The following is a 26,163-nucleotide window of genomic DNA, read 5'->3' as shown; positions in this document are numbered from 1 at the left end:
GAAGGGATTATGCCCACTCATATAGCTAGTTAATCGTGCTCGACTTGGGGGTGGCCCTTTCTATGCCAAAACTCGGAGCATCCCAACGAAGGACAAAATTTCACATTTCTACTTTAAGAAAAGGCATATTATGATATGTTACTAAAACCATGTTCCTAAGAGAAACTATATGTTTATAGTTGATTACAAAAGAGGCCCACTTTCACTTCAAATGAGAATGTCTATTGTCTCCATAGATCTTGGCACAAAGATGGAGAACTTCAGCTAACAATGAAATGATGTTAGGCATGGTGGATACTCGGATGGAAAGGATTTGAAAAAACCCACGTGTAGAGTGGGTTTCTCATAGAAAATCCCCTCATAACCTTCTATTTGATAGGGGAGTATACTTGAAGAAAACTTCTCATAACCCCTCTTCATGGGTGGTTTCTCCAAAGAAACTCATTTGAAGGAAGCAGTTTCATCATGAAACTACCTTGGAATTTAAATAAATTCTCTCATCACCCCTCTTCATGGGGGGTTTCTCCAAAGAAATCCATTTCTAGGAAGCCTTCCTAGGTAGTTTCGCCAGTAAAACTATCTTGGACAACATTTTTAAAAATGTCATAACTTTCGCATATAATGTCCAAATATAGTCATTTAGCCACTCAAATTGAACGAAAAAGGTCATTTGAGCACATCTACAAAGGTATAAGCTATAAATTATATCATTTAGGGTCTTAAATTCTAAATTTAATTTTTAAGAGTATCAAAATAGTCATTATATATATTTAGTCTTAGTTGATTTTTCACTTTTTAGTGAAATAATTATTGATTCTCATTGATGAAGCCTTTGATGAGAGCCACAAAAAGTGATAAGAAAATAAATGGACAAGAGGTAAAATAAGGTATGGTTTGATGGAAGTGCGGTATTTGATTATTGGGTTATCGTTTTTGCCTTGGTTTTTCATGCTTTCTAATTGTACTTACTTAATAGAATAGATAATCTATAAAATTTGTTCTACTAAACACTATTAAACACTTAGAAATAGCCAACAAATTGCATTCTACTAAACACTCCAAAATGATAATGAAGAGATAAAACATATAAAATGAATTTCTAGGGTAGTTTCTCTACTAAACAGTCCCTGAGTGTATTGCTAATCTTGAATTGATCATAAAACGTTGCTTGTACATTTTTTCTCAGAGGAAATGCAACTCTCTTCACTTGGGTCTAGTGGACCAAGTCCCACTATAAATGATTTACGCAGTGTATCCTATTTAATTTTCTCTTTTGGATTGAGAGCCCTTAACATTATCTAGCCTTGCCATCCAAGCTCAACCCAAAGACCTTAAATTTATCTAGGTCTCCAACATCCCCAGTTTTTAACAAATTTCTAAGTCAAACCTGTCCACATGGGATATTGGATCTCTTTTGCCTAGGAATTTAGTGATTAGTTTGGAGATTGTGATCAATTTACTCCTTGAAAGGTTAGTCTCCCTTCCTAAAAGGCCCCACTCCCTAGTGCTTGCACTAGGATCCTCATAGCCTCATCTAAAGGCACCATTTATGTTACAGGAGGATTTATGGATTGGGGAGGCACTATCCCATACATGAGTTGTCCAAGTGGAGGGTTCCAAAACTTTGGCAATCAGACAAAAGTAAGGTTTGTAGATCTTGATCCACAAGGCACTGGAATTGGGCCACAAGGCTCACTAGGCCTTATTGTAAGGTTGTATCGCCAGTACCTTAGATATTGGCATATTTACACCAAGCACAGGTCTATATGGAATAGATGACAGATATGGAGTACCTTCTAGGCCTCCTTCCCAAGTTGGATGTGGTGAAGGTTGGGACACCATAAACCTAGGTAGTGTATCCCCCACTCACTCATTTGAATCATTCATCTATGTTGCTAGGCCTTGTGGCCGTAATTTGTTGGCATTCTAGGATCAAAGGTGCCATTGAATGAGGGTTCTTTCTCAAAGAAACGTACTGCATGCGGTGTCGTATTACTCACCGATACAGTGGGAATTTGTGCACTCTCTGTGTGAATATGTTAGTTCAATTAAGTCAACTGATGATCCAGGTTCTATAATTAGCCAAATCCTATTGACCCCATAATTCAGCGTGGCACTAATATATAGATAGAGCTACACACTAAAATATAGATAACCCTACACGTTGAAATAGAGCTAATCTTGCGTTGACTTTTTGGGAGCTAAGATGGCACAATTAATGTGCCAGCTGGAAGTTAGGTCTAATTATCAGAGGTAGGTATATCAGACCTAATTAGCATGGCATTGAATTAGGTGCTATCCCAGTGTGCTCCTTCTTGCACAATCAGTCAACTATTTTTTTGGAATTTTCTTGGTTTTTGATTATTTCTATGTAGGCTTTGTTGGCCTAGGGGAGTGCTACACTCGATATAAACACTACTCCAACTTGTAATCTCACTTTTTAAATTGTTTCATTCTTTAAGTTCCATCTAATTTCAAATTAATATGGTTTCACTCTTCAGGTGCAAGCTCAAACGTCCCATTAATAGAGGGAAGCGGTGATGATGAGAAGGCAAGTCTCGAGGGATTTGGCTTAGACGGCTTCAACGAGGGCCAGGGATCATCAGGCGAAGGTCATGAGGGCCAAGGATCAAGTGAAGGTCACGAGGGCCAGGGCAACGATGATGACTCCGACGAGTCGGATGAGCAGTAGCAGTAGCAGCAGCAGCAACAGTAGTAGTAGTAGTAGTAGTAGTAGTAGTAGTAGTAGTAGTAGTAGTAGTAGTAGTTTTTGTCTGTCGGCTACGAATGAAGAAGATGCTCGTGCAAGCATTTTTGTGCATAATATTAGGAGGAACATGAGATGATAGCATCAATGCTTATAAATACTACTTAAAAATGGCTTCCTAATATCGAGCTAGCATCCTTGGTAAAAATAGAAAAAAGTGAAATATTATGAATAGCGTGAAAGGATGTATTGATAAATATCTGAACGTTGGGAAAATGGGCTGCTAACAGCACACAATCTACCCGCTGGATTTTGCTGGTAGCCTAGCCTAGCATAGGCGGTCATATACATCATCATCTAGCCATGACATGCAATTAGATGGTTGCCATGATATAGAAAGCTACGATAGCAATGACATTTTTTCTGCCGCTTGTCGTGAGCTTGATGAATCCATTTTGCAAGGGGTCCCTCGGCAACCCAAGATTGTCATAGATGAGATTGATTGCTTGGAGGAGGAACATAGAGTTCCCAAGAGTGTCATTCACGAGATGGTCATATTGCAGAAGGAACTGTGGGAAGGCCTTCAATAATATTATAAGAACCCACAGTTTGTGAAGTATGTTGTTAAAGGCTCCCATTGTGCGAAGTGTCGAGCCCTTGTCCTGGAATCCTTGTGTAAATATAAAGTCCTTCAAAGGTCTTAAACTTGATCTCTTGGAATCTTGGATATATATTACCTGGGACTTTTTTAGGGTCTGACTACCCCTCTAATATAGTCGGCTTTTCAATACAACTAGAGCTAAGTAGTAAATTGTCTTTGTATTTATCCATCCTTAGATACGATGGCGGTCTCTTTTCAAAATGTAGAAGAGTAAAACTTGGTTGTATACTACCCGGGTATATAACTTTAGGGGCTCACTATACATTTGGATTTTCTATATAACTTCAGTTTTAAAGTAATAATTTGCCATTTATCCATCCTTGGATACCTCTTTTATGATTGCTTCACTCAACTGGACTTTATAATTTGAAAATGTTGCATTTAGTTAGATTCAAAGGTTCTATTTTCTTATGGCTACTTCACTCAGTTGGACTTTATAAGTTGAAAATGTTTCCCTGAGTTGGACTTTATAATTGATGGATATTTTCCAATAATACAATAAAATTCTATAGCTTGCAATTCATATAGGATTTGTGGTCGGTGGCTGAAATCTGATAATAGATAAAGAGAGCTAGCCTAAAGGGGACTGTTTTAGTATAGCACTTTGCAACAATACGATCCATTTTAGGATAGCAAGGCGGTAGTGTAGGATAAGTGGTCGCCAACGTAGTGGTTGGTTGCACACTAGGATATTAATTGCCACCAGTGCAGTGGTCAGGCAATTCGTTTGTTTAGGATTTGTGGTCATAGCCCAATGGTTCAAATTTGACAATAGTTAAAGAGAACCAACCTAAAGGGGACACCATAAACACATGCATTTTCTAATATTTCACCAGCCTGGTGGTTGAAATCTAACAATAGTTCAAGACAGAACTAGCCTGTTTGTGGGAGCTATTTTCCTTGTGTGCAACCAAAGAAAATGCAATTAAATCCCATGACATGCAATTAGATGACTAAAAACAAGCACGGTGGTTGTTTAGGGTATACTAAAAACAAGTGTGGGTTTAATCTATCATTTGGGATTTACAAAAACAAGTGTGGTGGTTGTTTGGGACACATGATGAGGATCCAGGTGCCCTATAGACTGCACATTCATCAAGGAGAAATGGGCGTCAATCCCCATGGAGCAATGCTCCAATACGAGCAGGTCTCAAATCATTCACAGCTTGCCTGCACAGGTCAAATCCTATGTGTGTTTGGCAAATTGGTAACAACAAACATTCATGTCTTTGAGTTTCTTGACATACCAGGGCTTCCAATGCTCAAAGCTCCTCTGCCCAATTGAAATGTCAGGATTCTGATCCATAAAATTGAGATACAATCCACTGTTGATCCAACATGCAGGCCCCCTTTTTGCACTTCTATGAGGAAAACAAAACAAAATACAATGTGTGCAAGAATGCGGTTTAATTAAACTAATCAAGCTACAAAAAAACCAAAAAAATTCAACCCTCGGGCTAGTTTAATACAATCATATATAATAAGATACTAGCAAAACAAAACAATTAAACCACCGCGTTGGTTTAGGACATTCACAATTTTAATCATCAGGCTGGTTTAGGACACGGTCACAATTTCAACCATCGGGTTGGTTTAGGACAGTGACTATTTCAACTACCGGGCTGGACAATAACAAGTATATTACTTTTCATTTTTGACTTTCACAATTAGAAAATAACAATATATTGCTTTTCATTTCCATACCAATATATTTCTTTTCATTTCTTTATTTCTATTCAACCACAATTTCAATCAGATACTGCTGTTTGACTTGAAACAGCACTGGGCTAGCTTAGGACAATCACAATCACATTAAGTCCAAGCCATCCCCATCTAGAAATTAAGTGGTATATGACCTAAACAATAGGAAATTAAATTTAACTAATTTAAGTACTAAGAAACACAGTAATTTCAACCATCGAGTTAATCAACAACTAATGTCTGTTCAACCACACTAGTGTTTGAGCTGAACCAGCCACGGTTGATGACGTTCCAACCACCGAGCTGGTTTAGTAAAATAACATTATATTGTTGTTCTATTGCAAAATATATTGTTGTTGCTTTCTGTTCAACCACTCTAGTTCAAGACAATCGCATAATTGGTGTTTTAGCTGAACCAACCACGGTTGCATGATGTTCCAACCATCGGGCTAGTTTAGGACAATCACATTAAGTCCATGGGGTGGTGCCTATGATGTAATGCAAAAGCCCCCACATGGGGTGGTGCCTATGATTGTGGAGTTCCTATGATTTAGGAGTTACCTCCATTGATGTAGGAGAGGTGCCACTGATTTAGGACACCCTCTCTCCATTTCTATAAAAGAGGGAATTCCCTCTCAAATCAATAGAGCATCCATTGCAACATCTTATGTGTTCTCATTGAGTCTTGCCACAATGCATCTATTCTTCCCCATGTTCCAACATTATGCATAACAAAGAAGTGCTCTGTATCTATATCATGAGATCGGCCAAGAGTGACCCTTCGCCTCCTAGGCGGTCTACGAAGGAGGTGATCTCATCAATGTGAAGCCCAAAGGTTTGTTGACTTTCTACTCTAGTAGTGGAAGCAAGAAGCCAAAAAAAGCTCCATACATTACAAGTCTGAAGTAATAATTATAGATTGTATTGACTCTATAGGTTTCCAAAAAGAATAAATCCAGTTGGGTAGAGAAATGATAGTGTACAAGAAAGCAAAGGGGCCAAGTCAAGAAGAACAATTCTATGAGGAGCAACATGCAACATATGGGTCAAAATCAAAAGACTCCATTGAACAAAATTAATGAAAGTAGAAAACACACCCATAGCTCCTCCTTTGCATTTTAAGTACATAAGAGCCGTAGGAAAGTATTCCTTCTAAAGTGATTTCAAATGGTGACTAGTAATTCTATTCCTTGTTTCTCTTAACAAGTCCTTTCCTTCATGCATGTAAGAAGTGTTATCTCTCTCAAATTCAAATAACTTAACATGTTTGCCTCATTTTTGCATAAACTATGCCATAATAAATTAGCTAGAAACTTTACCGAAATTAAAGAAAATATTTCTATCAAAAAATAAGTAACATACATTCATCATTACACAATGTACCAATTTCTTATCATACTCCAAAGGCATAATCACAAAAGCTCAATTACAGAACAAAGCCACAAAACTTGCAAAGGTAAAGGCTAGCTAGCTAGCAAAGAAGGCAAATGGGCTGCCTATTGAGATGGCATCGCATTGATCAAAGACTTCAAAGCAAAATCAACAAACCCTCAGTCTATAACTGATGTATGATCACAATTTTTTTCCTTTTGTTGTTAGCTTTACTGGTTGAACCAGTTGTATTTGGAACTTCAAGTTCTTATCTTGTCTTTTGAGACATAATTCAAAAACCTTTTTTTGCTCGAATTAAAAAAAGAAGGCATATCAAGAAGCCCTCAAGAACGAGTGTCTCTCTTCCTTTACCCTTTATACATTTGCATAGCAATGGAGACCATATGGCACTCAAATCATCTAACCATGCCACATGAATTTGTCAAGAAGGACGTGCGAAGGGAATTTTTCTTAAAACATGAGAGCTAGAGAAATGCAAATTGAATAAACCAACAATTCTCGATGCAAAAATATTTGGAAGATTATGGATAGTGGATGTGTTTTTGTGCCCCCTTGCATGCTTATGCTATTTCAAATATGATCCCCCTAAGCTCATTATTCAAGACAAAGTGTGTTGGTACAACAAAATTCAATCATCATGCATATGTGACTTACTTTGTGAGTCTGTTTGTAGTGGTTAGTTGTATTCAAGTAATAATATCACATTTGTGTAAGATCATCAAATTCAAGTAATGCATCCTCTCTTGAGATTATTATTACACCAACAACTGGACAAAAATCTTGCAAGGCTAAGCTATGAGAATACATTAATAAGACCTTCAAAAAAAGGTTTTATTGATTGACATTCCAATTTATAAAGGCATATCCATGTGTGCATGCATGCCCATTAATTCATTAGTCAAATGGCCATGGTTTCAACAATTTGGGCCCTATAATCATTGATAAAATTGGGCACTTCCAAAATAGATGATGAATAGAGTCTGCCACTTGGCAACACAAAGGATATAGGGGACCTCAAACCACCTTGTCAACCTACAACTAGCCTTACAACCCTTACAAATGATACTACTTCTCCCCCACCAAGGCCGAAGCTTGGTCCAAATTCCATTTGGCATTGAGCAAAGCGACATGACTGTACAAATGTCCATGAAAAGCTTTACTCAACAAGCGTGTGGTGATCAAAGTGAAAGATTCGTTGCAAAGTGTGTGCCTCTCCGATGTTGGTAGTTGTCTGATTGAGTGATGCTCTCACTTGCTGTGCAACATAGACCATGGGCTATGTGCCCATGTATTTGGTTCTCTTTTTTAGGGTTTGACCAAGCCCTCTAATACAAGTCAGCATGTTCCCCTTTCAAAAGAAGAAAAAGAAGATTTCATAAGCTATAATAGTGAAAGCAGGTGACCATGTTAGGACCAGCTCGATATAAAATGGAGAGTTTTATGATGGTTGTGAGCCTGTGAGGCATGTATAAAGATATGGCACTCAAACATAAGAAACACTTCAATAATAGCCTCTTAAGCTGTCACATCAAACTAAAAAATTGCTGAGATTTCACTCACATTCATAGCATAGATTTATGATTTATGACCGAGAGTCATACATAGGCTATGATCTACTCAGTAACTCAGACCATCCTAATCTTAAAAAGAGAATCACGATCATTATGGAAACTATGAAACAAGATTGACGGAGAGGCATATTTTAAAAGCTTACGTCCACAACTTATTATTTCGACGCTCATATCCATGAATTCGGTATGTTGGCCTTGTTTAGCATATGATGCTTGCAGCCGTGTTGATTTTCAATTGGTATCTAACTTTCAAATACAAATTACGGTTAGAAAGATCCTTTGGACTTGGACAGCTCTTGTCGCATCTAAGAACCTCTGCCATTGTTCAAGGAATGTGTACTGGTGAATCTGTTTCACACAATTATGAATAATATGAATACCTTTTACGGTTTCGGTTTGTTAAACCGATCGTAAACTGAAGTATTAGGCAACTGATTCGTGGGTTTTCAAACAAAATGGACTGTAATACCTGATAAAAAGCAGTCGATTTGCTCCTTGCCCAAGTAAAGAATGTGCTGCTTCAGCTGACAAATTGGCAGTTGATTTAAGAAATGAGTTAATGAGGTACCCGGACTAATGGCTGCACAGAGAGAGAGAGAGAGAGAGAGAGAGAGTGAGAGAGAGACTTTGAAAGGGAGGGGAGCAGGAGCAGCAGAAGGAGGAGCCATTGCCATATTTCGTTCTTCCTTCTTCTCTCTCAGAACCTCTCTTTTTCCTAAAAAACTCACAAATCTTGACCTCTCTCAAAACGCTCAAGATCTCGTACAAAATATATGTGAACATAAGTTTAAGATGAATTCTCTCTCCTTGAGTCTTCTTTGTATCGAAACTTTCTACACATAGACGAACTCATGAGATCCGTAGATAGACAGGGACCCTGCTGATAACAGTCACAGATTTCTTGTTCACGGGAAAGTCACATTGAGTGGACATCACAGGCCAAGCCAATTCTCCAAAGATGAGGTTTGGCATAGGACTATGAGCAGTCACTCCGTTTAAGGTATCACCATTGTGGGATCATTGCAGTAGCCATGATGCCCGAAGATCCATCCTATTGAGCGGAGCAAAAAAAATGACAGCAGCAGATCTGCAACTTATTTCAGAGGCACCAGGTTCCAATGGACCCTGAGCCGGGGGCACGCAAAGCTCAGCACAATCTCTCTCTCTCTCTCTCTCTCTCTCTCACACACACACACACACACACACACACACACACACCTTTTTTTTTTTTTGGGTGAAATCTTTGATTGATTATATTATATGAGTAGCAACCTCAAAAAAGGTGCTACAATTACATCAACTGAAAATTTCAGTATATGCCAAAAAGACCTCATGATCTATGCAGCAGGTCTGCAAGCAATCAAAGAAAGATTGTTATAGAGAACACCTAAAAAAGCCAAACAGAGAGAAAGTAGGATCACCAAAGACTTTACAATTCCTATATGTCCATAAAGTCCATAGTGCCCAGTAGCGAACCCAAACAAAGAAAAGATGAAACTCCGGTCTGGATGGATGAAACCCAAATAGCCAGAAGAACTTCCCAAACGGAACAGATGGAAATCTCACTCGCAGGCGCTGTCGAAGCAGATCAAAAAACTCACGAGAGCACGGACAATGCCAAAGCAAGTGAGGCACAGTCTCCGAAGAAGCTGAACATCTATGGCAAAGTGCAGGTTCAATGTGTCGATGAGCTAATAGCTGTCCAGAAGGAAACACTCCCAAAACCAAAAGAACTCGCCAAAAGAAAACCTATTGCCGAAGCGGTACTTTATAGGCCCAAAGTTGCTGTAATCTTTTCCTCCATTTCCTCCACCACTTGGCTGGGCGATGCATTCGCCAAACAGAATCACCTCTCTCTGAAACCCAAGGTTGAGGCAAAAGGATTTTATACAATGCAGGTACATTAATCTGAGATAGCCTCAAAGGATGAGAAGAGGACCCTGGAGAAGTCAAAGTCCAATCTTCCAGCCGGTCCTGGAGTTCCAAAGGAGGAATCGGAACAAAAGGCGAAAGCATTGAAGTAATTTGTCGCCACAAAGGACGATAATGAGAGCCCAATCCATATGTAGTGGCTGCTAGAGAAAAGGGGAGCACAGTACCAGCATCATCTATAATATCAGCAACCAAGGTAATGCATTTAAACGAGACAAAGTAGGAACGTCGAGGTTCCTATAAAGCCAAGGGAGGCTGAAAGACTTTCGACCAGTGAATGCTTTCAGCTCTCAAAGAATTCCCAAGCAAAGATTGCCGTCCATTCCATTCCAGATGAGAAAGAGCATGCTTCCAGTCAAGAAGCAAGTGGGAGACAAAAGGGCATCCAAGCAAAGTGCCATCAGTGCAGCCAAAAAAGAAATCCCAATGATCGAGTTGCCAATGACCAAACGCAGAAATACTGATATGAGTGACCAGAGTCCTAATCATAAGAGCCCAAGGCTCATCACCTTGCAGAAGTTGCAGCAACATTTTTCCCCGGTGGGCAAGAATATGCACATGAATATCCGTGATGTTCAATCCACCATGCATCTTGAGAGAACAAATGTGATGCACCGAAAGCAGCCTGAGACTTTTTCTGCCATGTTTGGATCGCCAAAAGAGTTCCATAAAGACAGACATGAAAGATGTAAGATCTGCCTTAGTGAACATGATCAATGGCAAGTAAAATTGAATATATGCCACAAGGATGGACTGCACTATCCGAAGACGAACGTGCAAAGGCCAGGTTGCCAGTTTCCAATACTCAAGCTTTTTCTGAAGCTTAGCCAAAACCCAATCAGTTTGTTGTCGGCGAGTGAGTTCCCACCCTAAAGGGTACCCAAGATGACGAACAAACTGAGTGGGTGGAATGATATCCCCGGGCCATAATAGCCTATGCCAGTCTTTGGAATACAAAGGGAGCAGCTTAGACTTCTGAAAATTAACATGAAGACCAGCTGCCAAACCATAAACAGAGAGGGCGTGCATCAAGGCACCAAGATCATGGGGCGTATTCTTCGAGGTAAAGAAAGAATCATCAGCATAAGCTTGAGCAACCATGCTGCGATTAGCATCCAATTCCAAGCCATGAAGTGATCCTGTAGCCACAAGATGATCAATATATTGTAGCATAGGATGAGTAGCAATGGCATACAGTAAAGCACTGAGAGGGCATCCCTGGCGGACCGAACAACGAAGAGTCCACTCATCAGAGATATCCCCAGAAATAATGCAAGCCGCATTGCTATCTCTGTAAAGCCAATAAATAACCTGCTGCATTTTTTGTCCAAACCCCAAAGCTCGCATGGTTTGCGAGATGAAATCCCATTGAACTATGTCAAAGGCTTTTGCAATATCTACTTGCAAGAGTAGAACATCCTGCTGCGTGTATTTGGCATATTCAATCCCAATACAAGCATTGGCAATGTTATCTGTGATATGGCGACTTGGAACAAAGCCATATTGGGAGGGATGCAAACCATCATGCAAATAACCTTAATCCGATCAACCACCATTTTGGCAATGATCTTGTAAACGACTGGCATGAGCGTGATTGGCCTCCAATCACCAAGTGAATCACATAGCTGCTTTTTTGGAATCAGCTTGAGAAGACCCTTTTTCCATGACACAGGCATCTGCTGATTTTGCCATGCTGTATCTACCATTTGCAGCAAGGTGAATTTAAGAAGATCCCAGAATGCAATAAAAAATTCAACAGTGAGACCATCCCATCCTGGAGATTTCCATCTGCCACAGGATCTCAGTGCATCAGACAATTCCCTTTCAGTGAAGGGATGTTCAAGTTCCAAAGCTTGAGCATCAGACAGAATTGGATGAATATGCTGCAAAAGAAGCTGACGTGCAGACACGACCCGATGAGAAAGAGTATCCAGATGCCCAAAATGAGTGGAGAAGTGCTGCACACATAAATCAGCAAGCTCTGAACGAGATGTTGACCAAGAACCATCAGGCATCCGGATCTGACAGATATTGGCAGCCTGTCTTTTGTAGTGTAAACTCTTAAAAAATTGCTTGGAAGAGCAGCCTTTATCCAAAAATGCCCGTTGTCTGGATCGAGTTTCCCATTTAGCAAGCTTTCTGCGATCATTGGATTGAAGAGAGAATTGAGCCTGACATAAGAGCATGCTTTCCTCCCCCTCCTCACCTCTCCTCCCCACCCCCCTCGTGCGGCGCTGCCACACCCTCCCTTCCCCTTCCTTTCACCCCCCTGCGCTGCGCTGCCCCCCCCCCCTCTCTTTTTCCTCCTCCTTCCTCCGCCATCCCCTTTTGTCACCACCCTCTCCCCCCCCGTGTCCCCATACCTCTCCATCCCTCCTTCTTCCCTCCCCCACCTTAATCCCCCATCCCCGCCCCTTCTGTTTCCTTCCCCTTCCCCTGCCTCGGAGTGTTCGCAGTTAGTCAATGCGATATGGCGGCCACGTGCCCGAAACCGGTGGCCCAGACGGACCTCCCCCCTCCATCAGCCTATCGCGTAACATTGACAGAGCACCAGGTCTCCTTGGTGAAGCAGGCCGCCACGGACTTCTCCCAGACATCCGTTTATGGGAGAGTCATTGGCTACTCCCCTTCACGAGTAGACATCAGGGACTGGTTGCAGTCCACCCTCTACCTCGAGGACAGTCACATCGAGGAGGTTGCACTCATGGGACGTGGCATCTTCTGGCTCAAGCTCTCCTCAGCACAGGATGCGAGCGACATGGTCAGGCGATCCCCTACTTCTGTGGGTGGGAAGATCATCCTCATGGTCCCATGGTACAGGGGTTTCAGTGTAGCGGACTTTGATGCCCGCTTTCGCATTCCTCGCCATCCAGTTACCCTTATCTTCCCAGGTCTTGCAACCGAGCTTCGCCCGATCATCAAGGACCTGGGGGCGCACTTTGGCTGGCCTTATGCAGGACACCTACGTTGATGCGGCGGTAGCCCAAGGGGTGCCACATGTCAAAGTGGCAGTCCTCGATCCACAGAGCATCCCCTCAGAGTTCGAGATAGAGACAGACACAGGTGTGGTGAGACGCAGCGCATTCTGGTCACTGGTCGCCCAAACCAATGTTTGAGATGCCATGGCTTCGGGCACGAGGCGTGCTCATGTCCTCGCTTCACGGGTACAGAACCTCAGAAGACCCCCGTTCAAGCAACTCAGGATCCTCCTCACCAGTCAGCGACATCCCCTCCCGAAGGGGAAGGCTGGACGGAGGTCAAAAGAAAACGGAAGGGAAACAAAGCAGGCCCCAAAAAACCTGCCCATCTACAACAGAGTCCCCTCCGGTGGTCCCTACTCATCAGCAGCCCGGTAAGGGGAAGGAGAAGGGAAAGGAGAAGGTCAGCCAGCCTCCCCCTCATCCTTCACCCCGCCCTCCTCCCTCTCCCCCCTCCTCCTCGATTCTCCGACCCCCACCCCCTCCAGGATCCCCCTCCGCACCGGTGGTTTCCACTCCACTCTCTTCCTCGAGCATGATCCAGAGGGAACCCCCCCCCTCCACCTGCGCCACCTGCAGCCCCGAAGCCAGCACAGACCTCACCCGCGCCTATCCCTCCGGGCCCGGCGGAGGGGAGAGGCCCTTCCCCGCAGGTGGCCAGCACCCCTCTCTCTGGTTCAGACTCCTCATCTTCGTCCCCATGCCCAAGGGCTGCTCCTAGAGCTCTTCCATTGGAGTTTTATCGAGCAGGTCCTTGGGATTATTTGGATGCAGCGGGTATTGGCTCCTTCCCTGCATGCCTAGACATCAGCATCTTCTTCCTCCGCAAGGGGGCGGAGGGTAAGGTGTCCGTCCTTGCCCCACACGATGGTCCTAGCTATTCCTTCACTATCTCCAGTGAAGGGAATGAGCAATGGACGAATGACAATGTTTGGGAGACGATACGAGATCAGTCCCAGGAGCAGGTGCAGGACTGGATTGGTAGCAGAGCAGCGGAGCTTCTTCAGCAGCGGTGGCAGGAGGGTGATGTTCGTCTGCGTTGGCGCCACAGCGCCAAAGGTTTCCGACTCCTAGTCATTATTAGACCACCGCTAGAGTGGGCCTACGCGAGAGGGCTTCGCCCATGGAGGACCTCAGAGGTAGCGGGCTTCTACAGCATTTCCTTGGTAGAGGCGTCGAGCTGGTTAGAGAGAGCCTACCACCACAGGACGAAGGGCCTCTCCCCTCTGCTAAAGGTTTTAGAGGAGGGGTCCGATGATCCGGCCTCTCCTTCGAAACCTTCACAGAAGCGCCTTTGTCTCCACACAGGACATCCTCCGACCACTTCGACATCGACCGCAAGCAGACAGTTGTTTGTGGCCCACCTTCCCTCCTCATGAGTTTACGCATTATCTCTTGGAATGTCAACGGGTTCCACTCATTAGGAACCCGTGGCCCCAGGAAGATGGTGCTCAGATAGGAGCTCTAGCCAGCCTTGGTGGGAAGGGTAGATGTGCTCCTACTACAGGAACACAAGCTTTCGGCTTCTCAGACCAGTATTTGTGGGAAGGTCCTCACAGGACGCTCCCACACCTACTGGGAACCTTCGATTGGCGAGCAGGGGAGGAGCGGGGGTGTCTGTACCTCCATCGACGCTTCTCTAGTTCAGCATGTGTGTGGTTTTGGCACTCTAATCCCAAGACGTGTGCTTTGGGTGGGCTTGCATATTGAGGGATCCCGTATTGGCATCCTCAATATCTACGCCCCGATCGATCTCAGATGTAGAGCCGTTTTTTGGAGATCCTTGACAGACTTGTTGCCAGAGATGGACTCTTGGATTGTAGGAGGGGACTTCAACAACCTTGAGACCTTAGAGGATCAGCAGGGACGGGGCCCAGAGTTCCTCGGTATAGCTCAGGCAGAGCAGGCAGATTGGGACTCCTTCCTCTTCGCAGTGGGAGGTCGGGACAGCTGGAGCGAGCCTTCCTTTCGCAGATGGTCAGGGAGTCTGGACTTCTCTTGGGGTTACAGGAGGGAGGGAGGCAGACTTCTGGAGCGGCTGGACCGTTTCTATGTCAGTGATTGGGCGCTTGGCAGAGGACGAGAGTCAGGAGTGGTTCCAGGGCGACACTCTCAGACCATGCCCCAGTCATCCTAGTCCTGGACTCAGCCTCTCATTCCTCACCTCCACGCTCATGCCGGATCCCGGACTCCATCTACTCCAGAGCAGCGGTTCACAGCAGGATAGTGGACCTGTGGGAGCAGGATTGGGACCCCACCAGGGATATGGCAACACAGCTCAGGCGCTTGCTGAGTCTAGCCTCATCTGCCAGCAGGAGGCGATTCAGGTCAGACAGCAGTGTTGGGCACGGGAGAGGGGTCTCAGACGTGATCTCGCTTCGATTCAGCGGATGCAGCAGTTTTCTCCAAGCTCTGAGGAGCTCAGACAGCAGGAGGTTCGGGCCCGAGCCATGCTAGAGGAGATCACCCAGCGTCGCTCAGAGTTCTCATTTCATGCTTCCAAGTCCTTCTGGGCTAGGAAAGGCGATAGGATGTGCAGAGAGTTCTTCAGGACTCATGGACAGAGGTCAGCAGGGGAACAGCTCTGTTCTCTTAGGGCGCAGGATGGTAGTGTCAAGACAGATCCAGACGAGGTCCGGGACTTGGCGACAGATTTCTACAGATCATTATTCCAGCAGGAGCCCCCAGATCCTCGTGGCCGCATTTGTAGGGAGGAGGTGTGGAGATCTACACCGCGGCTCGTGCAGCCCAGCATGAGCGACGCCCTTCTCGCCCCTTTCACCGTGGCGGAGATGCAGGATGCAGTGAGCACTATTGATGGGCAGAAATGCCCAGGTGAGGATGGCCTCTCTAGAGCTTTCTTCACCACCTTTTGGGAGCAGATCCACCGGCCCTTGCTCGCAGCCTTCCAGCATATCTTCTCCAGCGGGCAGATGCCAGAGAGCCTTGCGACAGGCCTGCTTTGCCTCATCCCCAAAGGGGGGGACCGTCAGGAGATTAGACAGTGGCGCCCTATCACCCTCCTCCGGACCGCCTACAAAATCCTCGCCAAGATGATCAGTAGCCGCATCCGCCCCCTGCTACAGGACTTGATTCATGACACCCAGACTGGTTTTGTCCAAGATCGCAGCTTTGGACAACATCTTCACTTTCTCAGAGGCGACGGAATGGGCTCAGCACAGTGGCCAGCACCTTGCCATACTCCTTCTCGACTTTGAGAAGGCGTACGACAGGGTAGATTGGTCCTTTTTGGAAGGTACACTCTCGGTTTGGTTTCCCAGACGAGTGGATCAGAGTTATTGCTAGCCTTTACAGATCGGCCTCCAGTCGGGTTATCATCAGCGGCAGGATGGGGGAGAGATTCACACTCGAGCGCTCGTTGCGTCAGGGCTATCCGCTAGCGCCCTACCTCTTCCTATTTTTTGCAGAGGCCATGACCCACTTCCTTCAAGCCCTTACCACTGGTCTTCGCGGGATGCGTCTCCCTATTCGAGATGATGCAGAGCTTCTAGACTCCGAGTATGCAGACGACACAGCCCTATATGTGCAGGATGATGTCGAGTCACTAGAGCGAGTGAGACTGTCCCTAGAGATTTTTTGCCTTGCAGCTGGGGCGAAAATCAACTGGCATAAGTCAGTTGGTTTTCTTACGGATCCGAGAGCCAGCTCACAGTGGGGTATTTTCCTGGGGTTTCGCTGGATCCCTAGAGGATAGACAACACGTTACCTGGGATTCCAGGTAGACCTGGACATCACACCGGCTCAGCAGTTCTTGCCGGTCCTAGCCTCTATACGACGGAAGCTTGCTTTCTGGACCACGGCTTGGCTTTCCTTGGCAGGCAGGGCCCTTGTGGTCAACCAGGTCCTTCTTGCCACTGCTTGGTATGTGGCCTCTTGCTAGTGTTTCTCGAGATCATGTGTAGCCCAGCTGAGGAGACTGGTGCGGAACTTCCTATGGTCTGGTTCAGACGGTTCCGACACCACCAGAGCTAGGGTCGCCTAGCAAACGGTCATTCTCCCCCAGACAGAGGGCGGCCTCGGCATCATAGATCCAGAATTGCAGAGTCAGGCACTTCTTGGCAAGTTAGTCATCCGTGGTCTGACCCCAGGAGGGCAGACGTGGAAGCTCTTGCTACAGCATGGTCTCAGCGCGTGTACTCCCCAGAGAGGGGGTGTTTGGCAGCCTTCTATCCGATGGATCTTCACTTCAGCTCCTTTGACTCAGCCCCGTTCCCCCTTCCTCCGTAGCCTCATCTCGGTCTGGAGGAAGTTGCGACACAGCCTCTCCCAAGTTCCCCCTAGCTGCCGAGAGGAGATAGACAGACAGCCCCTGATCTGGAGCAGCCAGGTGACAGATGCTACAGGTCGCCAGCTTGGAGAGAGATCCCATATCCCTTGGGCACTCTGGGCGCGTGGGCCCGCGCACTCGCTCCGGGTTTGGAGGGACGTCTACAGCCAGCTGAGCCCAGGCGAGCTAGCAGCAGCAGTAGGTACGGCACGTGGGCTCCAGGCTCGGCAAGCGGAGATTGATGCTGCCATTCCTGCAGGTTGGAGGATTCCCATAGTCACCGGACAGCTCTTCCCGGGAGATGAGAGGTGGCTAGGACAGTTCACTCCACGAGGCGTTCCTTTGGTGGTTGCAGGCCTCTTCTCGGACTCCTCGGTACACTTCTTCTCCGTCACTGATGACAGTCGCCTACAGAGCAGAGAGGCCGTGATCGACCCCCAGCTTCCCTGGCAGCGCCTTCGCATTGTAGGGCTGCAAGGGAAGACGTGGCATATAGACCCCCTGATTATGCAGGACCAGGATTGGCGACTCTGGATATGGGAGGGCCGTTCCTTGACAGAGGTGGAGTGGGACCCAGGAGAGTGGCGCTGGCCACCATCGGAGACCTCAGAGAACCCTACCCCCTTCTTTTCTTACAGTGCGCGCACGGGTCGGCGTGCTCTTGGGGCTCTCCAGCGCGGGCTACCCACACAGGCACATAGGTGGTATGCCCAGGGGATATCTTTGGTCTTTCTTCGCACTTTCTGGAAGACTCTTTGGGCTAGCTGGTGGCCGAGGAAGATCTCCTACTTCCTTTGGATGGTGGCACACAAGGGGCTTCCAATTGGCAGCTGGCTGAGGCAGATGGGGCAGGAGGGGCATTGCCAGATGTGTTTTCAGGAGGAGTCGTCCCTGAAGCACTGCCTTTGGAGCTGCTCGCATGCGCAGACGGTTTGGAAGGGAGTCATGGGGATCCTAGCGAGGGCTACACCCGAGCTAGGACCGATCACTTGGGGAGCCGTTTGCTGGTGTTTGCTGGTGCAGCACTGAGACGGGACATCACTTGGCCTATGAGTTCTCTAGACAGGATCCTGTCTTTTTCATCACGCAGGCCACCTGGGCATACATGGACAGCTTCCCTTGGCATCTGACAGAGACAGATGCAGGAGCGATGCCTCGGCACCTAGTTTGGGAGATCATAGGGAGCATTGCAGGCTGGCATATCTGGACTTCCAGATGCGCGTAGACTGTAGGAGCTCAGACTTCTTCTGCTACCCAGACCCTAGCAGACTTTTGGAGCACGATCGTTCACACGCTCAAGGGTCAGTGGGATCAGATTCAGGGAGAGTCCCGGGCAGGGAAGGAAAAGAGACGACGCTTCCTTCGCGACTGGGACCACCGGAAGTTGTTCTTCCAGCACTCTACTCAGAGTCTCCAGTGGCATTACGCCCCTCCACCGTGGCTGTTTGTCCACTCTCCGACGATTATGCCCTAAGAGGCTTGTATTTAGCATTTTGACTCCTCGGGCTGAATCCGTTTTTGCGATTGCAGCCCGCTGGCCTTTAGGCCGCCTTGTACTCTCGCTTTCAAGTAATATAACTAGCACTACTTTTTGCACAAAAAAAAAGAGCATGCTTTCCTTTGAAGACAAAGGGCAAAGATGAGCAAGCTCAGTCAAACTCTGACAAGTAAATTTGGCGTGTGCTACACTCTCCCTTGTGGCTTGCATATAGGATTTGCCATAATCTCGAATAACTGCTTGCATCAGAGCAACAAAAGCTTGCCAGGCATAATCCAAACCAATGCGTATTTGATGAGAGAGAGGCTGAATAGCATCAAAGACCAAGGCTTTAAAGTCAGGATGCTCCAAATAACTATTATTAATCAGCAAAAGCCTTCGGCAAAGCAATCTGTCTGTGGGAAATTCATGTAAGGAAAGCCTCAACCAAAGAGGAGCATGATCCGAATGTGTGAAAGCATGATCTACCCAAATTTGACAAGTAAAGGCATCACAATGCTGTGGATCAATCTGATACCATCTGTCCACGTGTGCCCGATAAGAAGATTGAGCATTATGCTGAAAGATATAACCCGGAAGCATGGGCTGTAATTCCTTCCAGAGATCAACCAGGCGCAACTGAAGCAAAAAATCAGACCATGCCTGTGTTTCAGAAGCCAACATATGAGTGTGGCCTAAGGTGTTGTCACCCGAATGAGGGGCATTATTAAAGTCACCACAAATGAAGGCATGTTGTCGCCATAGATAAGTATGCATGGCAGCTCAGATCAAAGCTCTATCATGAGAAGACTGGGGGGCATAAACTGATGCAAATTCAAAAATTTTCCCTTGAACAAGGCATTGAACAATAATCCATCTACCATGGCGATCATTGAGAGCCACAACAGGTTGAAGGTCGTGCTTTACCAAAAAAGCCACACCAGAAAAGGAGTGCTCTCCAGCATAGAAGATATCATAACCAGCAAAATGGCCTATTTGACCAGCATACATATGCTGATTATGATCTTGCAAAGCAATTATATCAGGCTGCAATTGCCTGCTGATATACATCCAGTTTCCATTTGCGACCATCACACATTCCCTGCACATTGAGAGTAACACACTTCATATGATCAAGCATATTTACAATTATGGGACAGGTATGTACAGCAACTAACGGGCTGTCTACGTCTACATTTCCACCTCAATTTCCGGGCCTCTGCATTGGGATGAAGCATCAGCCTGAGGAGAGGACAAAAGTGCAGCAACTTCTTCTTCAGGAAACAAGGTCCGATTTGCAGTCACAGCAGCCCGGGTCAAGCCAACACCAGAGTTTTCAGTAGGTGTTTTCCCATGAGAGGATGCATCACTCCAAGTCCGAGAAGGCAAAGGTCGCCTAGGGGAGATCACTTTGCGAGGAGTTTGCCATCCATCAGTCAAATTTTTTTCCCCCTTCCCCTGAGGTGGAGAGGACAAAGGCACAAGAAAAGAAGCATTACCATTTGAGACAGCCGGGGCTTTGCCTTTGTCTTGAACAGAGAAAAACTGATTGACCCCTTTGTTTTTTACCACAGAAGAGGCATTTGCATTCTTATTCAAAGGCTGAACCATTTCAGCTTGCACTGGCATCCGTGGAGCTCGGGAAGGGCATTGTGAAGCCATGTGCCCAAATTGCTTGCATTTAAAGCAAGCACCTGCAAACAGCTCCCACTTGAGCTTGTAAAAGGCACTCCCCATGGAAACATTATTCACAGTAACCGAATATGAAGCTGGAGTGGGATGATTTGTATCCCACAAAATGCAGAAGCGATTCAAATTTCCATTGGGTCGCAGTGGACATACCACCTTATCAAGGGAAGCTGCAATTTTAGGTAGAAGAGAAGACAAGCATTGAGGAAAATCCACAACCTTTATCCAAACAGGGCAACGATGCCGAATCAATGCGTGATAATCTCGGGTGGGAGACCAGGGCAGAACATCGACCATCTGCTGGCCATAGAAGAGAGGAGAGTGCTCCAGCAAAACCTGACGGTGCTCCTCATCAGCCATGATGATCTCAAAAAAGCCCCTCGTTGCATAATGAACTTTTTTGACATAAGAACCACCCAGGGTTCGGGTCAACCAATTCCCAACATCTGCTGTAGCAGGCATCCGTCCTAGGAAGAAAATTATAATGGCATGCTTTGCATACTCCTTAACTGGATCAAATATATCATCCACTTCCACCATAATGCCAGTGGTGGGAAGTGGATCTTTCCAACCTTTACGGGTGTCTTCAAACCCTTCATGCATAACCTCATAAACAAGTTGAGCCTCAACGGAGTCATGAAGGGAATCATATGAATCCATCACCTGTTTTTGTTTCTTGTTGGAAACTGACTTGCCTTTGTGAAAGGTTTTCTCATAGGAATAATCCGCCATTCGTTAAGGAAAAGGCTTGGAAGCAGCAACGCTTTATAAGGAGGAAAGCACAGCAGGTACAAAACTGTACGGATTTTTCCTGGCTATACGGACAAAATCGTATGCATTTTTGACAGTACGAATTTTTATTTTTATTTTTATTTTTTTATTTTTTATTCTGACATGCAAATTGTACGGACTTCCCGGACTGTACGGACTTTTTTGACTATACGGACAAAATCATATGGATTTTTGACAGTACGGAAAAAAAAAGTTTCGGATTTTCTGACAGAGCGTACGGACACAAAACAAACATCAAACGGAACCTCGAGGGTGTCAAACTGAGGGAGAAACAAGCAGCTGCAGCGTGGGAGCACGAAGGCTAGCACGGGATCTCTCTCTTTCTCTCACACACTCTCCCACACACACTCTCACACACACCATACGCTGAATCAACACACACACACACACAATATGGCCTTTATGGAAAGAAATTTTGATCCCGTGATTAAAGTACCCATACCATCTTGTTTGTACATGCTTCTCTATCTCCACCTTATGCATATCGCGGAGTATCCTCAAAGCTCTGGAAAACTCTATGGCATAAATCTCATGACCTTCCTTAATCTAGAATCGATGGGATCCTGTTCGCAGTTGGCCCATGGCTATCCATATTGCATGTGAGGTGAATTTGAGGTTCTTTGGTGTGCAAATGAAGGCATTCTTGGTCAAGTGAAGAAAATAGAATGCCATTTGGCTAGCATGTGGCTGTGATGGGATTCCCACGTTCCCGGGATGAACACGTGCCATATGTTGATAGAAAAAGCTTAGATAGGAACTTGAAGAAGGGTTACACGGCCTCATTGTGTGCCTAATGAGATGCCCTTGAGAAGAGGGAAAAATTTCAGGATAGAAGTAGGCATCGCACTGGGTTGCCGTTGTGTGCGTGTGCTTGTTGCCTAAGCAAGTCTGAACCCATCCGTAATGAAAGTTGCACGACCTCATTCTAGCGTGCGCTTGATGAGATGTCTAGGGTAGAAGTAGGCATCCCACTGGGTTGCCGTTGGGTGCGGGTGCTTGTTGTCATGTAAGTTTGAACCCTTTTTCTATGCAAAGTGACCAGAGGCTGGCCATTCTACTCTTGGATTTTGAGAAAGCTTATGACAGAGTAGATTGGGGCTTTTTGGAGGGCACCCTTCTTTGTTTTAGTTTTTTATTTTCCAAAAATATTACTTCATTAACTATGAATGAAAACCGCAAGAGCAAGCTCTAATGCGGGAGTACATCATGCCATGAATGAGAAAAAAACCAGCTCAAAAAGGGCTAACAAAAATCCAAGGTGGAGGCTGAAAATACCACCTCAACCCCTTAAGGAGACTCAGAGAAGAAAGGAGATCCTCTCCAAACTCTGAAAAAAGTCTCTCTCCTGGCTATAGCTGCTCTGGAGGATCCCTGCATGCCAAATGGCCATGAGTGTGTGTATAGTATCAGTCCATATACTGGCCATAGACTGGGAAGGGTGAACCTGTGAACCCTCCATCGCCTCTGTACATCTGGCCCTCCAAATATGCCAAGCTGCAATGCTAGCCAGAATCTCCCATGATGTGTTTACTGAGGCATGAGCAATTGTGAAAGGAGTGAAGGGAACATCCTAGAGAGAACATGACTCCACAAAGTGTCATCGTATAATAAAGGCTGAGTCTGAGTCATGGCCCTTGAAAAACACTTGAGGGCCAGTAAGAGATAACCATGCCACTAATCCCTAAGTCTTGAGAAGAAGGGTGCTCTATGAAATATGCTAAATATCCTAGCAACACCCTTCCAAATTGTCCTCACCTGTCTTCACTCCTAGAGGCAATGATGAACTGACTCAACAGCTGCGTGGCATTGATGACAAGTAGGGTCACAGTCCCGAACCTGGATCTCCACAGGTTCATTGCAATCCCTCCATGAATAGAAAGCCAAAAGAAGAGAGTGATCTTTATATTCCTGAGGGATTTCCAGAGCCTCCTCCAAAAGTTTTTTTGCACCTCTGCAAAAATCCAAAAACTATCCCAGTAAGGAGCTCTGGAGAGCCTCCAACCTCTACTGCTAAGTTGAAATCTCCAAGCTATTTCTGACTGTGTAATGTAAGAAGGGGATGCTCTTCTCTCGGCGCCCTTCATCAATCCATTCCCACTCCCCTGGGTCCCACTGCAAGAACCTAATGGGAGAACCACCATATAACCAGAGTCTCCAAGACCCAAGTGCCAAGAGAACATGGTCATGATCAAGATACCATTGTGAGTCCGTGCCCCACGCCACGTATCTTGCAATCCTAACAGGTTGGAAGGCAACCTCAAAAAGAATATCATATGAAGATATGAGAAGTCTGTCTCCCGATTGAACATCAAAGACAAGAGTCTCCTCATGTGCATCTTGCAAGGCAATAACCTGTAAAGGAATACCCGTCCCAGTATAAGCTCCCAACCAAGTGGACTCTGTGATCGGCATGTCATCTTTATCTATCCACTCTGTTGGTATGGATGCCTTTATCTGCTGCATCTTGACTGCACTCCCTCTGAGATGGCCAACTGATAAGAGTCTCTGATCCTCTGGAAGCTTCCTAAAAGCCTTCCAGGCACCTACAGTGGAAGCAGGTCCCCTCTCCCATCTAGACCACTGCATATAATGTGACACTTCTAGTGATCTGCCATGCTCATCCAATATGGAGTCATTCCACATGATTGGCTGCATGTCTTTCTTCGCGAGAGGAGGGTGGAACTCTCCGAAGAGTGCCTCTGAAGCTACCCCAAGCTTTAAGAATGGCAGCCATGAGAGAGGAAGAGGAAGATCTAAGATGGGCTGAAGTAAAGATCCCATCTAGAGCTGTCCATCCAATCTCCCCCATGAGATGGTGTACAAGACTAAATGCTGTGTAAGAAAAAATCTTTCCAAGCCTCCTGTCTAGGCATCAATCCTCTCTCTACAAACTTGCAGAGCAAGGCCATACACTGCAAGTTCGGATCAATAATTTTGAGACGTGCTTCCCTTGTAGAGAGAATGAGTGTCTCCCAAGCCACCCTGGCTACAACATCTGAGATGCCATCTAACCCACTCCATAGGAAGTTCCTGGTAGGTATCATGAGCTGAGAGATACAACCTCAAGATCTGTACCAACATGAGCAAGCAAACCAGGCAGTAGCCAATAATACCTGGTTCACAACCACTACTCTGGATGCAAGGTCAAGTCTGGCAGAACTCCAAAAAATGAGTTTCCTCCTGATGCTCTCCAACACGGGAGCAAACTGTTGTGCTGGAGAGATGCCCACCCCAACCTTGCATCCTAGGTACCTGACAGAAACACCCCTCTAAAACCAAGTGAATCCTATGTCATTTCCCGAGTCTAGAGTGTCCTCATCACTAATCCAAAAGCCATTGGATTTGTTCCAATAAATATGAGCTCCTGTTGTAGTGCAAAACAAATCCAAGACTATCCTGAATGAGGTGAGTGTCTGTGGTGTGGCATCCAAAAAAACACCCGTGTCATCTGCCAACTCACTATCCAAGAGCTCATCCTCCCGCCTCAATAGAAGCCTCAGCCCTATAATATCAGCTTGAGCTCTAAGGTAATAGCTCATAGCTTCAGTCACAAATAAAACAGAAAGGGGGATAAAGAGCATCCTTGACGGACTGATGTGGTAATCTGAAACCTATCTCCCCTGATTCCACCAATAAGAACCTGGCTATGGGCTGATCTATAGAGAGCTGACACCCCTCTGATCCATGCATCTGTGAATCCAAAGTGAATGAGGGTACTTCTAGAAAGCCCCAGTCTACTCTGTCATAAGATTTCTCAAAGTCCAGGAGTAGAATGGCAAGCCTATGGCCATTATCCATGGCCCAGTCAGAATCCTCCCAGAATGAGAAGATGTTATTGAAGATGCTCCTGACATGCACAAATCCCGTCTACGTATCATGTATAAGATCTGGAAGAAAGGATTGCAACCGTAGGCTGATTGTTTTGCTGAGATTTTGTACAATGAGCCACTAAATTCTTGCAACCCCTTTTTGGGATAAGATGAATGAGGCCCTTCGTAAGTGAGTCTGGCATCTCACCCGAGTCCCAAACGCCCTGCAGGAATGAGGTAATGTGATCCCCAATCTGATCCTAAAATGAAATAAAAAAAGAAGGGGTAAGTCCATTTGAGCCAGGACACTTGCCCTTGTGAAGGGCAGAGAGAGCAGTCCTGAACTCTATGTTGGTGAAGGGTGCATCAATTGAGACTATCATATCTCCAATCACCAACATAGGTAAGTGCTGCCAAATAACAACTCGAGCATCATGTCTGGCCTGTGTGTCAGGATCTACTGTAAGAAGGGAGACATAGAAATCTGTGGCTACCTACAAGATGGCATCTAGATGTGTCTGTAAAACTCCGTCTGAGTCAACAAGCTATGAAACACTCTCCTTACTATCTCGGGGGCCAAGAGTAGAGAAGAACTTCTTGTTGACCCTACCTCTCGTATGAGTCCAAAATGACTCTATGGCATGAAAGGCATACTCTGTTCTCTGATCTAACAGTGACTGCTGCTGAGCCCTTGCTGCAACAAGGCGCTCCTAAGAACCCAAGCATCCGTAGGCCTCTTCTGCTCTTCCCTCTGAAGAGCAGCCAACTACTGCTGGCGGATACCTATCTCTCGCCTGAGGATCTCACCTCTCCTGATACGAGTAACTGAATGATAAAAGTCGGTAATATCTGAGAGGGATGCAGATCTGACAAGGACAGCTGCCCATCATGCATGTGAGATACCCAAGTCCGCAACACTGTCTCTGTGATGCCCTCCTCTACATAGAAGGCATCTGGAATCCTGATTCTGGTAGAGCAGCTCCTTACCTAAGGATTTAAAACTAACAAAACAATTGGAAAATGATTTGAAGTCGACACCCCAAGTGTAATGCATAGTGTCCCACCTCTGTCTAGAGCCCAATCATCCACATAAAATCTATCAATCCGTACATGGATAGGCATTTGCAATCTCTTGTTTGACCAAGAAAACAGGAGTGACTGTGGCT

At 45.7% G+C, this 26,163-nt stretch overlaps 1 protein-coding gene across 4 annotated transcripts in view; it reads left to right on the top strand.

The window, feature by feature from the left end:
• The first annotated feature begins 8,061 nt into the window (after positions 1 to 8,061).
• Positions 8,062 to 26,163, top strand: part of LOC147887161 (uncharacterized) — a 191,011-nt gene continuing 172,909 nt past the window's right edge. For all 4 annotated transcript variants that reach the window (XM_087394693.1, XM_087394692.1, XM_087394690.1 and 1 more), the window contains exon 1: positions 8,062 to 8,216. Coding sequence is in view for 3 of the 4 variants with exons in the window: in XM_087394692.1 (XP_087250818.1) it covers positions 8,208 to 8,216 (9 nt within the window). In the remaining variant the exon portion in view is untranslated. The remainder of the gene's footprint in view (positions 8,217 to 26,163) is intronic.

Source organism: Dipteris shenzhenensis, chromosome 23, assembly GCF_047967505.1.
Source record: "Dipteris shenzhenensis isolate YYH24624 ecotype China chromosome 23, Dip_SZ_1.0, whole genome shotgun sequence".
In the NCBI taxonomy this organism is placed as follows: Eukaryota; Viridiplantae; Streptophyta; class Polypodiopsida; order Gleicheniales; family Dipteridaceae; genus Dipteris; species Dipteris shenzhenensis.
The sequence above is the reverse complement of the archived record's forward strand: the minus strand, read 5'-3'. Positions and strand labels throughout refer to the sequence as shown.